General features: G+C 39.1%; 1 protein-coding gene across 3 annotated transcripts; it reads left to right on the top strand.

The window, feature by feature from the left end:
• Positions 1-2,485: 2,485 nt before the first annotated feature.
• LOC133916476 (uncharacterized) lies at positions 2,486-16,802 on the top strand. 3 transcript variants are annotated; one of them, XM_062360154.1, is made up of 18 exons: positions 2,486-3,058; positions 4,169-4,232; positions 4,399-4,497; positions 5,325-5,524; positions 5,754-5,918; positions 6,005-6,259; positions 6,379-6,494; positions 7,869-7,926; positions 8,132-8,320; positions 8,851-8,910; positions 9,688-9,770; positions 11,017-11,330; positions 11,438-11,529; positions 11,625-11,754; positions 12,599-13,773; positions 13,857-14,143; positions 15,017-15,184; positions 16,339-16,802. In XM_062360154.1, the coding sequence occupies exons 1-18, from the start codon at positions 2,741-2,743 to the stop codon at positions 16,475-16,477; spliced, it is 3,912 nt and encodes a 1,303-aa protein (XP_062216138.1). In that variant the 5' UTR covers positions 2,486-2,740; the 3' UTR covers positions 16,478-16,802. The 3 variants fall into 3 exon arrangements, with proteins under 3 accessions (XP_062216138.1, XP_062216140.1, XP_062216139.1); XM_062360156.1 differs by lacking the exon at positions 16,339-16,802 and adding an exon at positions 16,185-16,322; XM_062360155.1 differs by lacking the exon at positions 4,399-4,497.

A 16,802-nucleotide genomic window follows, 5' to 3' on the forward strand; every position in this document is an offset into this window, starting at 1 on the left:
TGCGATAATCGTAGGCCACCAAAGCACCACACCCTTCACACCTCTCTCCCTCTATTCACTAAGCCATAAATAGTTGATTCTCACCAAATCTTGATAGATAGGGAAGGGGACCACTCAAAGGTGGAACATCAAGTTAAAAACACCTCACACATGCATCACAAAGTCAATCAAACAACCACCCCAAGAAATGAGGCTAAGGGGTATAAATATCCTACTCTGAAAAACTAGCCATTGGACTTAGACTACACAAATCGGAACTTCCGATCCCATGAATCCCAACAGGTGAAAACTAGCGATTACAGCCAATTTTCAGCACACATTGAAACTTCCGATCCCCCAAATTGGAACTTTCGATTAAAAGTTAACTCCAAATCCGAGAGCACCAGATTTCTAAAACATCATAATTTCTGACTGACATCGGAATTTTCGATTTTACACATCGGAACTTTCGATCTCAGCAGAGTTGACACTCCGAAAACAACAATAACTTTTGATCCCGAAGTTCGATTTCAGAGATTTTGGACTCTAAGGAAAGTTTATTCAGAGGACTATACAACCCTACTAAATTTATGATCTCAAACACATTGTATCAAAGCTAGGAACACTCAAAGACCAATTCAAACACTTCCTCCAATTTTCCAAAGCTTAATCCCTCAAGATTAAACTAGAAACCACATGGAACATGTCAAACACCACTAAGACTTAGCTACAACCAATTTTCGCCACTAGAGCCAACAGTACAAATGGTTTAATCTAAAACACCTTTTAGAGACCCTGAACTCCTAAAGCGAACTCTCAATACAAATCCATCCCGCACTAAGCACATGGTTTGAGCACTCGACACAACGATCAAATGACGCTTTCAGTAGTCCCTCTTGATAGGACGGCTATCGACCCTATAACCCGGTCTTCTACCAAACTCCTTGAGACCGGTAAAACTAGAAAAATATATTCTAGTTATATCTTTGCCTTGAGCAACCTGTCGAACTTAATGAATACATCATCCAAACCCTGATGTTTCTCATAGCTCTTTAAGGCTCGTCATTAACTCCTCTTCCCTTGATAACGATGATCATACTCACTTCCATTTTGATCTTCACTTGGTCTTTCGAAAGTTTGATTAAATTTACTTGATTGCTTCCCATGCAGCAAGTATAGAAGATTTCTCTCTTTTTATCATCTTCATCTGGTTCACCACTTGGGCATGAACCGTAAATATAAAGCACACAAGTTGTCCACTAAGCTTCTATTGAACTCGCTTCTTCCAACTTGACATATTGAATATCTTAATTCAACCCACTTCTTCTTATAGAACCTAACCCCAACTCATTCTCAAGCACAAAACACATAGGTTAGTCCATAAAACCTAATTGACAATCTCATACCTTTAGTTATTTGATTTTCACAAGCAACTTAGTTTTTACGCTTATTATCAATTTTCTTGAGCTTCTCATTCATCTCATGAGCATCACTAAGAGCTCAATGTCAACGACACATTTCTTTTGATCTCATGACATTCTTCAACGAATCCACACTTTATTTCTTATGCATCTCCTATGGAATAATCCTAATAACAATTCTCAATATAATTGTTAGTCTATAGTATTGTCATCACTTACCTGAGCATCACTTAGAGCTCATTTATTTTGATGCATATATCTCCTCTATGTATCACATATGGAACAACCTACCAACAATTCTTAACAATATTGTTAATTTATAGATATTAATATTAATTACCAAAATCATACTTAAAGGCTAGATACATTTTCACAACCATGCTAGCATCTACGGCTCGAACATTGAGCGATTAAAAATCTTGCCCGAGCAAAGAGCAATTTATACTTGTCGCCCTACCATAGGGTGATTTCTTTTTTAATCGTCCACTATTGGAGTGACATTTAAATGTCACATGGACATAGGACAATAGACACACATTCTTGTAAATTTTAGAAACAGATGCATATTCTCGTCTTTTTTAATAAAAAGAAAAAAAATATATTTAAAGAAAATTCTAGTGCACACGTATTAGACCTGAGTATAGGTTGGGCTAGGCCCGGCTCAGGCTGTGTCGAAGAAAAGCTTGGTTTGTTTCAGGCTGAAAATGGCTTCCTAGGCCTGGTCTGATAATCTCACTGGACAACAAAGTCGGGCCATAGTAGGGCTAGGCTCAGGCAATCGGTGAATTTTACGTGTAAATATAATTAAATCAATGTTTTGGATGGGCTCAGGCCAGGCCTATTTTTGGGCTCAGAAATTGTTGCCCAGGCCCATCAACATCAGCCAATGGACCGGTCTAGGTGGGCCAAAATTGAGCCGGCCCTGTGCCATGTTCGGGCTTTTTTTGGTCAGGCTCTTTATACTGAGGTCTAGCACGCATGCAGCGCAGCCCGTTATTGGCCCATAAACTAGGCCCATCTGCATACAACGCTAATCCCTGGGCCAGTCTCGCCACCTGCCAGTCTGCCACCCAGTCTGACCGAGCATCATCGTTCGAGTTTTTTTCTGTGGAGATTACCAGGGTCCCTCTCCTCCCGGACCGAACCCGCCCAGCTCCTCGGTCGCGGCTCCTGCCTCCTCCGCGCAATATGACGGGCGCTCGCGCAAGCCACCCGCCTTTGCACTCCCCCGCGCGGGAAACGGAAGCTTGGCTCCCCCTCTCCCTCCGTGACACTCTTAGCTCCCAAAACCCAAACCCTAGCTCTGATCCCCGCGATTCCCCATTTAATTTCTCGTACACATGGGCGGATCTGCTGATCCCGAGGCACCAACGCCGTCCCCGTACCCGTCCCCGTCCCCGGTGAAGCCTTCGCCCTCGTCGGCGGACGCAAAGCGGCTGAGGCGATGCGTGCAGTCGAAGCTGTCGTGGGGGCTGGTCAAACCGGCCGGTGGCGGCTGCGGAGGAGTTGATGGTGGTGGCGGCGGCGGTGGAGCAGGAGGAGGAGCAGAGGCTGTTCCTCCCGTGCCTGCAGCCGAGGAGGCGGCGGGGGAGGGCAGGGAGGAGCCGGAGAACGGGAAGAAGCGGGGACGGCCGCGGAAATCAGATGCCAGCTGGAAGGTACATTGCTTAATTCAGCCGTTGTTTGGTGTCTTCTGGTGGCTTACACTACTGTGTTTCGTCCTTTGCGTTGAATTCTGGGTAGTTTACGTGGAGAACACGGTCATGCTCAATCGCACTTCGATAAATAAGTTTCTTCTGCTATTCGTTTTGCTGATTCGGTCTGGGGGAAAATCATGAAAAATCAGTAGTGTTATGTATGTGCATCTTTTGTTCCTCTTTTGTTTGTTGCTGACGATTGACGACAATGCACTTAACCTGGGATAAGGATGTAAGTCCGCAACCCACGCATAACTAATGTCCTACCTGGATAGCATTCAACATGCCAAAATCAGCTTTTCACTACTTACATTGAACTACACCTGTTACTTTGTCAAGTATAAATAAACAAAGAACACTCATGCAGATGAAATAAATATTTTCTCGTTTTCTTAGGGTTTTCTAATTTTTGTATCATGTTGAGTTGAATTTACTCGTTATCAGGAAAGGCAAACACTATCCCGGCTTCGATGATAAACATGAGATAGGTCTACTAAGTGATTGAGCTTCCATATTGCGCCCCTGCACTTAAAATTGCCATGCTCAAAGAACTGGACGTAATTTTAGGCTTTAGCCACAAGTGCCTATTACATTTGGAGCAGTATTATCCTAATGTTCTTCTGTCTTTCTACTGTATATTTCCCATCACTATGAATAAGTACTTCTGTCTTTCTACTTTCTCATCACTATCACAACTGTATATTCTCATCACTATGAATAAGTACTTCTGCCTTTCTACTTTCTAGACCTGCCAACTTTCTGCATTTAGAGATCATAACCAGGGGCCCTTTTTTGGGGTCTGGAGTCAAACTCTAATGTTCGAAGGATGGGGCCATTGACACAAACTATTAAAGGTTCATGGTGTTATCTTGGACTCTTGCTAAAGTATGAAGAATATTACAGCATTACTTCACATAAGTTAGTTAAATGAGCTAGATAACTCAATGTGTTTTAGCTTTTATGAATGTATGCATCCTTTCATTCGATGAATTGGTACCTGTTTGCTATTCTGTTAACTTTTTTTCTTGTGCCTGTGTAAAGTAGTGATTTTCTTTACCAAACTTTTGTTAGCCCTCTTCAAACAAAGAGACAGCTGGCCTGGATCAAGCAAGCAAGGATGAAGTCATTTTGGTTGGTACGTCAGTCCTGCTATTGATTTGCAGAATTTTTGACATCTCTAAAAATGTTTCACCAGCCTGGTCATCATATTTTGTTTATTATTTTCCACTTTATGTATGAAAAGCAATGCAGTCATACCGCCAGAAATTTCACATCTAAATGTTCATCCCATTGAATTTTAGATGAGAGCCCTCAGAAAAAGCAACAGAAAGGCAGAAAGCAAGATGCAACACTGAAGGTGCCTAACAGAAGACGCTGCAAGGCATTGGAGTCTCCTGATGGTTATTGTTTTTTTCTTTAAATGCTTCTGATTGTTAGTTAAAAACCCTTTTATCAATATTCCCACCTATTAATATAAAAAATCACTTGAACTTTCATCATTTCGTGCCTTCTGGTGATTGTTTGTGGTGGCTGAGGCTAACTGCAAAACACCCTATCCCGTTAGTTTGCACTACGGATGAAATAATACCAAGCTTCCAATTGAACAGCAGGTCCTAATATCGGTATTGTACACTCTGCAAGTTTGAATAGTAAACTATGAATACTAGTGCTATCCAAATATATTGTTCAAAGTTTGAGAATTTTTATATATTTAATTGCATAGTATTTTTATCTATCTATGTTCACATACCTGCTATTTAGAATGAAGTTTCAATACGCTGTATAATGCATGTTGTAATTAGAGAACGTGCGAATAGCACGGTGGTAAGACCTCCAGGTGTGAGGCTACCAACCAGGGCTCGAACCTTGGTTCTCACAAAAAAAAGGCTCCTCGCTACATTTTCCCTATGGTCATGGCGCGGTCACTCAGCGATAGTGTGCGGGTTGTAGCCGGCTTTCGAGACCTTTTCTCGACCTTAATGCAATGCCTTCGGGATGTCTCTCCCCTTAGGTCGGGTTTCTTTTTTATGTTGTAATTGTTCTCTTATGATGCATGTTGTGATGTTGATAGATATTTATGTATTGCACGGCTGATCATTTTTTGCACTTATATGCTTCTTATTCTTTACAATTTGATAGAATACTATTTATGTAGTTGTGATTTCCTGCGTTTATTGGCTATAGTCCGCTTTGGCAGAAGTATAAAAAAGAATTTTTGTTTATGAAGGTCCTGGAAGCTGTCAGCAACTACGTATCAGCCAGATTGAAGCTGTCTTACCTGAAGCAGCACCAGTATTGATTGATGTTGATTTGATGAGCATGCCTTCTGAAGTAAGACATGCTAATGATAATGTTGATGTGCTAGCCAATCAAGATAAGTCACAGTTGATAGTTGACCTAAGGTCAGAGGCGAAGATGGCTGCAGAGGTATGGTCCATCAGCATTGGTGAGATACATTGTGTGCTATTGTGCTAGTTTTTTTTTTTTCTGGTCGTATGGTTTGCTTTTCCCTTTGGTTTGTTTGTCCTTAGTTCTATTTTTTAAAAGAAATCTGATTATTTGATAAATTAATTGGTAGTGTGACCTACTTGCTACTATTCGTCACACTTAATGCAATACTATGTTTACATCTGTTTAAATTTGATTTTGTTGCCAGGGAAATCGGAAGTTATCATCTGGAAAGAAAATGCACCCCTTCTTTGCTTCTCGGAAAATGAACAAATGTGCTGACCAAGATGTTATCAATATTGAAGATATGCACAGTCTTTGTGATTTTGAGAGGGATCCACCATTCCATCCTATCCATGTTGTGCAATTAGAGGTGTGCCAAACATATGTTTTGTATATCTTGTTTCAGAAAGCATATCATAATTCATGGCCAAATGAAGTGCAATACTTTTTTTGTAGGCCAGTATGCCGATTCACTGGAGCAATTGGATAATCACTGATGGGTCTTCTCTTGACATCGATACTGCCATTCCTGTTCAAAACTCTGTCTCATTCTTTGAGGGCTTGGTTAAACCATTGACAATAGAAACTAATTGCAAGAGGATTTGTTCAAATCAGTTGGCAGAGTCGACTATTGCTGGGTGTACAACTTCAGGAATGGGTTTCCCTAGTTTTTCAGACAAGCAAAGTGTACACATCTGTCCTTCGGATGTGGTAATTTTTCCTGTTCATCTTGTCTTTTATGCAGAATTCAAAGGAGCGTGCTTTGTTCAATTGTAGTTTATTGTTCAAGTCATGCATTAATCTAAAGTTATGCCTAACCATTTGTCCAGATCGATGTGGACAATTTTTGCTTGTTGGCGTCCGATACCAATTGCCAAGCTTCTCTTCTTGATAGCAAACACCCGGAAAGGATACTGCATGGAAGGCCAGAAATTTCTGAGAATGGGTAATCAACAGTATGCATATTTTTTCCTAGATATATTGCGGTTTCCTGCTAGCTGACTCAATTCTATTTTCACATCAAAATTGAAACATTATTAATGCCTGCAAGCTTATTAGTCTATGAACTGCCAAACAAGTTTGTTAAACCAGTATTGGTCAGAATGACTATGCCAGTTGCCCAACAACCCATGCTATCAATGCATCAGCTATGTTGTGTTAATGCTGCTCGAATGGTGTCAGCCACTAAGCATTAAGATAGCTTCTTTTGTATTTCTATGCGTTCTTGCTCATTTTTTGGGTATGATTGGGCTATGTGTGACACTATATGACTGTGCACCATGTAATAGAAATATCTCAGTTTTGCACCTCCAGTTCCTCGTTGTCTCTTGTATCTCTCTACAAATTGTTTACTTGCATAATTGCTAATTATTTGGTGATTTTGTAAACCAAAAATTCTCAAAACACAAGCAATAATTGTGGTTAAATTATTTATTTTCTATAAGTGATATATTGCAAGAAGTACCTTCTTGTGATGGATAGGTACTTGTATTTATCAATTCTGCTTAGTGTTGTTTATTGTTGATTGTTAACATTTTAGGCATGAATTTAGCATAAATTTCTGCATTCTGCATGTGATTCCATCTACCATTGCACCGATTCTGGTTGTTTAGATTTTGTATACTTTGATACCATTTTCCAGTTGGTGGTTCATATTGCTGTGAGCCATAATGTCATTTAGGCTTTTGCTGTTTGAAGACTAACATGCGATGGGTTGCTCGGTAGCAGACGAGCGACCCAGCATCTTTCTCTCGTCCGGCAACATCCCCTGCCGCGTTGCCCCTTCCACCGTGCCCCTGCCCCGTGCTTGCCGCCCCTGGCAGCTGCCGGCACCGTGGCTGCCCCCAACGCCGCTGCCTCCCATTCCACCACCAATGCCCAGCGATGCTTTGCCTCCTCACTGCGCTACCGCCCCCACTGCCTCCTCTGCACCCTCCTCTAGCCTACTGAGATGTGAGATTGGCCTCAGACTATGCATGAACATTTTTGGGGTTTTAGTTTTTGCTTTTTATTTATTGGAGTCAAACGAAGTTGCAACTTTGTTTTATTTATGTAGCAGATTTTAACTTGCATCTAGCTCAATAGTCAATTTAGAGGGAAGTGCTTTCACGAGACTTTGTTCTGACCCTAAGCCCTCATCATTCTTTCCTGTCACGATCCACTTAAACTATTCACCAGAAACTTGAGGCCAACCAAATTTTATCTTAGATATTATTATTGGTCAAAATAGTTAGTTTGTTACCGTTTTTATCTTCAAAACTATAACTACACATAACATAGTTTTTTTTTTCGACTTATAACTCAGTATTTTCTAGTGCAGCTCTCAGCCTGCTTATTACCTATGGACCGACAAGTACCGACCTGAAACTGCGGCCCAGGTGAACATGACTATTTGTGTTTATACTGCTCTTCATGCATCATATCTTAGAACATATGCAATCGTGCAACCCATTTCCCAATTATTGCTTCTATTTAGTCAGCCTTTTCAGCTAACATGCTTCATTTAGAAAAACATAGAGCAACACTTTACACTTCCGATATGCTTATATTTCCTCTGAGGTTTCCGTTATCTTGGTTAAACAGGTATGTGGAAATAGTGAACGTGTAAAGTTTCTCACGGAATGGCTCAAAGGTTGGGATGAAAGAGGCCACAAGATTGGAGTTGCTAATGGGGATACTAATGATAGCTCGTATCAAGATGAATCTGATGCAGATTACTCAGATGATGCTTCTGATTGTGAAAACGTGCTTCTAATCAGTGGACCAGTTGGGGTGAGTGCCACTCCCAGGAGTACTTGCCATTTGAATTGCTTTCTTCATTTAAGTGTCCTGTAGCTAGCTAGGTAGGCTTTTGATTTTTTGATGAATGTGCTATATATAGCGAACCTCATCCTAAAGGACACCCACCCCCACCCAAAAAAGGAAATGGATTACAAACCAGTGACCGTTTTTCTGGAAATCATCCTGTGATATGCTAGTGCATCCCATTTTATATTCCAGGAAATACCTCAAGTTTCATTGCTTTTAAATATCAAATGCCAAGTCTTATCAGCTAGTATGTTTGCTTGGACAGAAGATTTGCTGTATGATGGGGCTGTTACATGAACTCTAAACATGGAGTTTTACACCTATTTTTTTATTAAGAAGTTGCTTTTGTTTATTTGCAAGCACTAGGCTATGTCTTGGCATAATTCACTTGTGTCCTAGGAGTTATGTATTATTCTGCTTAGATAGACATATAGCCTTGATATACTCATGCATTTATGCCTATGCTACTATGACATCTTTGTTCTTAAATCCAGTGTGGAAAATCAGCTGCAGTTTTTGCATGTGCTAGAGAACAAGGCTTCAATGTAATAGAGGTATTTTTCTGGAGCTTTATTATATTGTACCTTACAAGAGTACCAACATCGTCATACCATGCATGTGTTGGCTGTAGTAAACTACTAATATTCATGTTTGATGGAGCTACAGTTTCAAACTATGTTGATCTCAAGCATGGTAATAGCCACATATATTGTGAAATTACTGGTTTTGGTCAATTTTGTCATTTTAAGTAGGCTTTGATGGTGCCAGCAGATTTGAGCTGAGATCAATTCTCTGTTGCTTGCTATCAGGTGGCACCTAGTTAGATTGCTTGGTTTTCATATTTATGATAAGAGCACTGCCACACATACAACCATTTTCTTACAACTTGAGTACAACTCAGTATCGAATGGTTGAAATCACTTGGATGTAAACTCGTAAATGCATCAAATGGTTTAAATGCATGGTTGTACTAGAGTGGTGCTCAAATGGTTGTACGTGAAGCATTTCCCTTGTGATAAACACTAACACAATTGTCTGTCTTGCTAAGCTATTCTGATATGCCAGCAAATTTCAGTTGAAATCATTAGGTGGTACCTAGCTTGCTCAATTTTGATATAATCGTTACTATGCAAGTATGCATACCTACATTCGTGGATGCGCTGTTCTTTTGACACGTTATCAATCAAGAGAAAACCGGGGCGGCACAGATACATAGAATTCAACTAGTTTCAAAATCAGTTTACACCTTTTACCAGCTTTTCTTTCTGAGAAGCGAAGTCTGCTTCATATACTTAGATTTATTTTCTGATTAAAGCTTGGCATTTTTCTAGGTAAATACATCTGACATGAGAAATGGGGCATATGTAAGACAAAAGTTTGAGGAAGCAACTAAATCACATGGCCTTGAAAAATGGTTCGTACAGTTCCTTCTCTGTGTTTTCTCAGTTTGCCCGTTTGTGATCCTTTTATCCTTTTCATGCTGCAGCTGCATCTTCTTTTTAGTTAATTTGTTAATAAGAACTCTAGCCATATTACATCTTATCTCTTTTTTTTTATGAGGGCACTTAAGATTTTGGCATTGATTTTCTTTATCATGGGTACCTGACTATATTATTGGGTGATACTGCATTCCTTATAAATTTATTTTAGTAATTTAGTTAAGCATGGATAATGGATTTACCAAGAAGTTTATAAGAGGTAATTTAATCCGAAACTGTACCTTTAGGGAAGAATATGTGAGCTTTTCCCTTGAGCATTGATTGAAATAATTTAATTGCACTTAACTTAAATTTTACCCTTCTGATGTGACTATCACAAGCATTTAATTCAGGTTTCATGTCTGTATGATTGCTTTTAGAATATCAGGGCGTCACTTTGCATTTAAGAGTCCAACAAGGTGATGATCCACAATAGGGAAAAGTTTTGAGATTACACATAGCAAAAGAAAAAAAGAAGAACAACACATATAATGGTATCTAAGTTTCGTGCAAATCCCAATGAGTTGAACTAAGTCAATGAAGGCTGTGGGATGTAGTTACAGAAACATGAATCCAAAACTGGGAGGTATATATGTAAATATCTCAAATTTAGCAATATAATAGTTCAGAAATCAAGCAGCACTCCTGGTGGCCCTCTCAGTTGTTTAGTGGTCCAAGCAGCAACCAGACCTGTATTTTTCTAACCTGTATAATCCTAGGTCAGTAATTACTATACTTTTGCAAGTATAGTTCTAGAATTGTTCTACAGATGCACTTCCATGAATTGTGTGGGTTTGGAAAATCATCCTTGTTCGTTTGCTTTCCTGGAAAGCTCATTACCTTATTATATAAATCTTCATTGTGTCAAGCTTCAAATCAAGTTTCTTAGAAATAATTAAGTGTTGACTATTATTGATTTCATGAGCAATAGAAATAGTAGTATATGTGGCAAAGTGTCTGTAGGAATGATGGTATAAGGAATTTGGGATACTGAAAATAACAATGGCAATGCAAACAATGTAGTAATTTGGTTACAATTCTTTGAAACTCTTTTTTGACAAGTAGATACGTACTGAATTATATCTTAAGTTCTAACAACCTATGCATTCTTTCTGATACTTCACAAGCTTGCCTGATCGAAGCAAACATACCTTTGAATTCATCATTTAATCTCTTGTACAGGTCACAAGAGGAGGTTATCAATCCACCAAGGGATGATTCCTTGGATCCTGTATCAGGGACTCCTGATAGCAGTGAATACCAACATTCGATGTCCTGTGCTACAAGAGTATCATCTGACTGTGATCAACAGAAATCACCTGGAGCATACTGCTCAAGTTCTAAGGTGAATGATGAAGCTCCTAAACAAGTCGTTAACAAGACACTCATCTTATTTGAGGATGTGGATACTGTCTTCGATGAGGATCGTGGGTTTATTTCGACCATACTTAAGATGGCTGAGACTACAAAATGGCCAATAATACTGACTAGCAACAGTGAGCATTTCACCTTTCTTAGAGATCTGTGTGGGCCTTAATAATTTGAGCTGATGTAGTATACTAAAACTCTTGCTATTTTGTTCCATTATCCTTTATTCCTGAAGGGAAGGATCCTTCTTTGCCTAATCTCTTGGATCAGCTTGTTTTGGATTTCAAATACCCATCGACCTCAGAGCTACTTTCACATGTTGACATGGTAAACATATTTTTTTCTTTTACAGGCTGAAATTTCAGAAAAGTCTTTTGCTTGCCAGATTTGTTGAAAGTTGACTGTATCGTAATTTCGTGCAGATCTGTAAGTTTGAGGGAGTGAACGTCACTGTTCCTCAATTAAAGCATGTAATTGATATTTGTTTAGGTGATATTAGGAGGACAATGATGCTTCTGCAGTTTTGGTACCAAGGAAACCAGCAATTCACAGGTTGGATGCTTTGCTGGGAAAACATTTTAACAATTATTGATAGTTGTGCGTGTACTACCTCATTGTTTACTATTTTTAAACCTTTTAGTGATGTACTAAAATTTAGAATGTCCTTTGCCTTTTTTTTCTTATTTAATGAAGTAACTGGCGTGCATGCATAGTTAAGATATTACTTGCAATAAATTCAATGTGTTTGCTTGTGTAATTGGTTTGCAACCCCTGTTAAACTATGATAAAGTGACCCTTCAATAGCCTAAGCTAGTGTCCAACAGCTGGTTTATTTTCAGGTTTAACCTTAAGCTGCGTTACATAAAGAAATTGAACTCGCTACTCACCAGGGATGGTTTATGGGTATTATGAGCATGATGGATTGATAGGGTTTATCACAGAGCACCCAGTAGCAAAAGCAACAGCAACAGCTTTAGGACTTATAATAGATATGTTAGCCTTTTCAGTCCTTGTGCGATATTCACATTAGTCAGCTTATAAGATAAGTCTAAGCTAGGTCTAGGAGGCTCTTAATTTACTATGGCTTGTTCCTGGTTCGAAATCAACTTCATTTATAGATAGGTTTCATCTAATGTTGCAGGAATTATTTCCTTTTCTATTCTTCCAGTAAAAGATGTGGGCATTACATCTGATTGAGCGATCTGTTAGCACTAACAATTGTGTGCACCTGTGCTACCAGAATATCTGTTCTGGTTTCTCTTTCTTTCTTTCATGTAATGCCACTAGCTAATTGGTAGTTTAGCTTGCTAATGGTTTTTTGCATTTTGATACCGTGTTGACTGTAGAACTGCAGAGCATGTCACTTTTGCTATTCTAATTCGTGTTCTACTTTCAGAGATGCCAAATGATCATTTTTCTGGTCCTTTCTCACTCGATTTAGATGCAATACATTCTACCATACCAAAAATGTTGCCTTGGGAGTTCCCTTGTAAATTATCAGAAACAGTATGCATGGAGGTAGACAAAACAATCCTTTTAGCTGAAGAAAAGAAAAAACAGATGGAAGTGTCAGAGCTTGAAGGCCTCCAGTTACAATTAACAACACCTTTGATTAACAGAAGAAACACAGCTAAAACAAGAAAGGCTAAGAGATCCAAATTGAAGCGTGGCCGCTTGGCTGAGTGTGATGATATTTCACCTTGTAAAAATGAGCTTGATGATTTCCATGATCTTCCAGATATCCCTCTTCTGTCTAATCAACAAAGAAAGATAAATAGGCATGGTTCGCTGCTACTATCTGAGTCTGATGATGATCCATCTAATGTACATACTGGAAAAGCTGACATATTTACTGTTACAGAAGGTAGTTTTTTCCCACAATCTTCAGAGGTGCCTCATATACATGGGCAAGGGATTCCCAATCAATTCCCTTTTCCTATTGAATCAATGGAGACCTTTGGAATCACTGATTCTTTCCAAAAGCCACTTGAAAGCAACATGACCGGGTCCATTTTACAAGTTTGTGATACATTTATGTCACAGGGTGTGTCATGTGTGCCTGAGTCATCCTTAACCGTGGGGGGCACATCTGCATCCATAAGTGGTGATGAACTTTTGTCAAGGGCAGTGTCCAATGATTTGTCTGCCTTTTATAATGGCGGTACTTACACTTTGTCCAGAATGGTACTAGAAGACACTGACAATGTGAAGAATCTAATGGCTGAACAACAGAAAGGCGTGGAAGATGTAGTTGGTGAAACAAGTGAGGCTTATGTGGAATTGTTTGGCAGGAATGAACAAGCAAGTTGTTCAACTGCTGAGTATCAATTGATGGATGAATGTAGTCGTGCTGAAAGCATATGGCTGCTTTCTGGCAAAAAGGCTAATGAAACCTGCAAGGTTGAACAAGTACAGGATACTTGGAACAGGCTACGAAGTTGCTGTCCTGAACTTCGCCGTGAGACTAACCACAACAGAGCAGCTTCTGGAGCTTTGAAGCTTGCTTCCGAAGTGTCTGATTTGATATCAGAATCAGATCTTATGCTCTCCCGTTGCTACCCTCTTACTAATGTCAGGCATACTATCTTTTGTTTGCTTAAAGATTCATGTATCTGTAATACACCATTGACTCAAACATTTATAAATCTGTGCAGGACATGTTGGATCCATCTTCAACTCCTTGTGCTGAGCCAGATGACTTCTCCTGGTACAACAATCAGGTTGAGATGGGATCTGTTTATGCTCAGCATGCTCTTTGCATTTTTTCAAGGAAATCCCAAGAAATAGATGATGGTTCTGTTGATTTGTCACAAGATTTGTTGTTTGCCAGTACAACTGCCATGTCTCTTGGTAAAATTATTAGTTCGGGCCTTAGGTACAATGAAGGATCTGCGAACACTTCCCAAACGAAAAATCCAACTACTAGTATTTCTAAAAGAAGGTAAGCAATGTGATTCCCTTCCAGTATGTTAGTTGCTTGTATACACTGCTATCATATTGTTGGTTATCATGGTATTCGGTTCTATATAAATTTACTTATGATCCAATTTATCTTGTGGATATGAAATTAAAGACGAGTAGCTTAGTTTAGTGGTCAGAATAGTAAATAGCTGCAGTTATATTTGGGGCAATAAAGGGTCACATATGTTGAAAAAAATGCTAGCGATTTTTATCAATTTACAATTTGCTGCTGATGATTATTGATAGTGTATATCTTATTTGGAAATGTAAGTGATCTGGTAGCTGGCATATCTTGGAAAGCTAGTCAGCATTTTAAGGTTGTGTCACTTGTGGTTGAACCCTACATGGTTGCGAATTGTGCACCATTTAATATAGTGAGCAAGTGCAAGTCCATATTATAGTGATAGATCGAACTTTTGTCAACAAAATTTTAATGCTTGTTACTACAATTCCATTGCAACTACGACAATGCCAGTATATTTTTCAGTTTTCACTACAGACAGCCTTTTTGTGACATAGATGGTGACTTGTCAGTTTTATGGAACTTTGCGTGGTTAAAAAAGATTGGATTCAGTGTAAATTGTACTTAATAGTTTTGTCAGTGTATTTTATGGTTAAATTAACCTTTTCCAGGGCTAGTTAAATTAATTTGCTTGCTGTATGTTTATACCACTGGAAGATTCATTTTGAAGCACTTAGCATATGCATGCTGCTTAGTTTCTTCTGAGACAACATAAATTTGGCAGGATCCACTGTTATTGAACTGTTGATGGTATCTGACTCACTGTTGGTTGTGTTGATAGTCTTCACATGGATTATTTTCATGATTACTTATTGTCAATGCTTTGTGCAGGGAGCGGCAAGTTCATCTGTGTGAAACCCTGTCTCCAGTAGTTCCTTCAAAGCTGTTGCAGTCACTGAGAGGCCTTGCTTTTGTTGATTATTTGTCTTCAATCAGTCAGATTTCCCGATTAGAAAACTTGCGACTTTCTGAAAGTAAAGCTATAAGCAAGCAAAGAAGGTAATCCTCACCTTTCAGTTCTGTATATATATATTTTTTCTGTTAGTAAACTACTGTACATAATTACTTATCATGCTCTATAGTTTTCTTGGTGTCAAAATCTCTACCATTAAATGAGAGTGAATAGCAACAGCAGCACTTTCTGGGTCCAAAATGTTATTTTGCACTTAGTAACTTTGCATTTACCAAGTTTTAAGATGTTACTATGATATTAGTTCTACAGTCCGTGACAATGAGAGGCAAGTTAACAGTAAGATTGATCCTTTCTTTTTGTTGAAAATCAGCTGTTCTACTCTGCTAAAATACCCATGAATCCTAGTCATCAGATTACATGTTAGATCTATCCCCTTAAGGGCTTGTTTGGATAGCAGGAATTAGAGCCAATCTCTTCAGATTGATGGGGAAAATCAACTAATTTCGTTGCCAATCCAAAAGGATTTGTTCTAGTCTCCACCTATCCCAAGAAGCCCAAAAAATGGCACTCCGAGTAGCAGCAGCCATGTTACTTTATCTAGCTTTGTTTATGCAATTCCATATTTGCGCCGTTCCTTTTCAGTAAATTTTGGTTTCAGTCAGATTGCATATTGCTTCAAACGTAAACTGGATATCTTGAGTGAACCAACAATCTTCTCCGTACCAAATAGTAGTAGTGTGCAGTTTGTGCCACTCAACTGAATGGTTGAGATGTAAATTGTGCCACTGTCATCCGTTGGAGTTCTTGGCAGCTCTTAGAACCTCGATCAGACGGCAAGAAATGACTTCATTAATTTATTATGAATCTATTATCATAAACCTGTCCCATAGCATCCACTTACCAAGATTTTTTTTGAAATATTTGTTCATGTTTGAAATATTAGCAGCACGTTTCCATTTTTTATTTGTTCTGGTTGGAATTTGGTAGTGAGTGGATAAATGGTTTTAGACTTGGTGCAAATTCATGGTACTGCCTCGCATCCTTGTTTCTGGTTCCTGAACAATGCATTCTGGAATCTCTTAACAGTTGGCAGTGGGCGCAACGCAAAATCATCTGCTGCTAATGTTACCAGGACTCAATTTAGGGACCTATCAAGCATCATTACACCGAAGCACCTTATTTACCCCCGCCCCCTTATCCGTGGCTCACTGCTGATTTTGTGCTGTTTATCTTGTTGCAGGTCTCGTCGTCAGTCGAGACATTACTTGAGTTCAGGTGCACTTTCATTGTCACCTGAGGATGTTGTATTATTAGCAGAAAGCGGCTGTTTCAGCGACAGACGCGAGAAGGTTATAGAGCAAGCTCCAGGGAGTACTTAAGTTAATAAGCTGGTGCAGACGGTGAGCGGCGACATTTTTTAGAGGCGATAGGATGATGGGTTGGTCAAGATGACCCATTTTTTTTCGTTTTCGCAATTCGTAGCCCAGGGGTGGAGTTCGGACCAGAATGGGCGTGTAGCTGATCGTTCCATTGTATCGCTTTGTATAATGTAAATGCTTGTTGTCATCGTAATTTATCCCATGGAACCTTTCAGCCTATTATTACATGATTATAACAAATGTACACTGGGCACTGGTTGAATTATGGTTTGTAAAAACTATTCGTCTCAATTTAACAAAATAAATTTAGATTAATTTTTATCTA

This window comes from Phragmites australis, chromosome 4 (genome assembly GCF_958298935.1).
Source record: "Phragmites australis chromosome 4, lpPhrAust1.1, whole genome shotgun sequence".
NCBI lineage: Eukaryota > Viridiplantae > Streptophyta > Magnoliopsida > Poales > Poaceae > Phragmites > Phragmites australis.

What these genes read in the sequence shown, in the direction of transcription:
- LOC133916476 (XM_062360154.1), top strand. Translation starts at nt 2,741, where the DNA reads ATGGGCGGATCTGCTGATCCCGAGGCACCAACGCCGTCCCCGTACCCG. An exon ending in AATCAGATGCCAGCTGGAAG is followed by an intron (nt 3,059 to 4,168) that starts GTACATTGCTTA and finishes AACTTTTGTTAG; the next exon opens with CCCTCTTCAAACAAAGAGAC. An exon ending in GCTATAAGCAAGCAAAGAAG is followed by an intron (nt 15,185 to 16,338) that starts GTAATCCTCACC and finishes ATCTTGTTGCAG; the next exon opens with GTCTCGTCGTCAGTCGAGAC.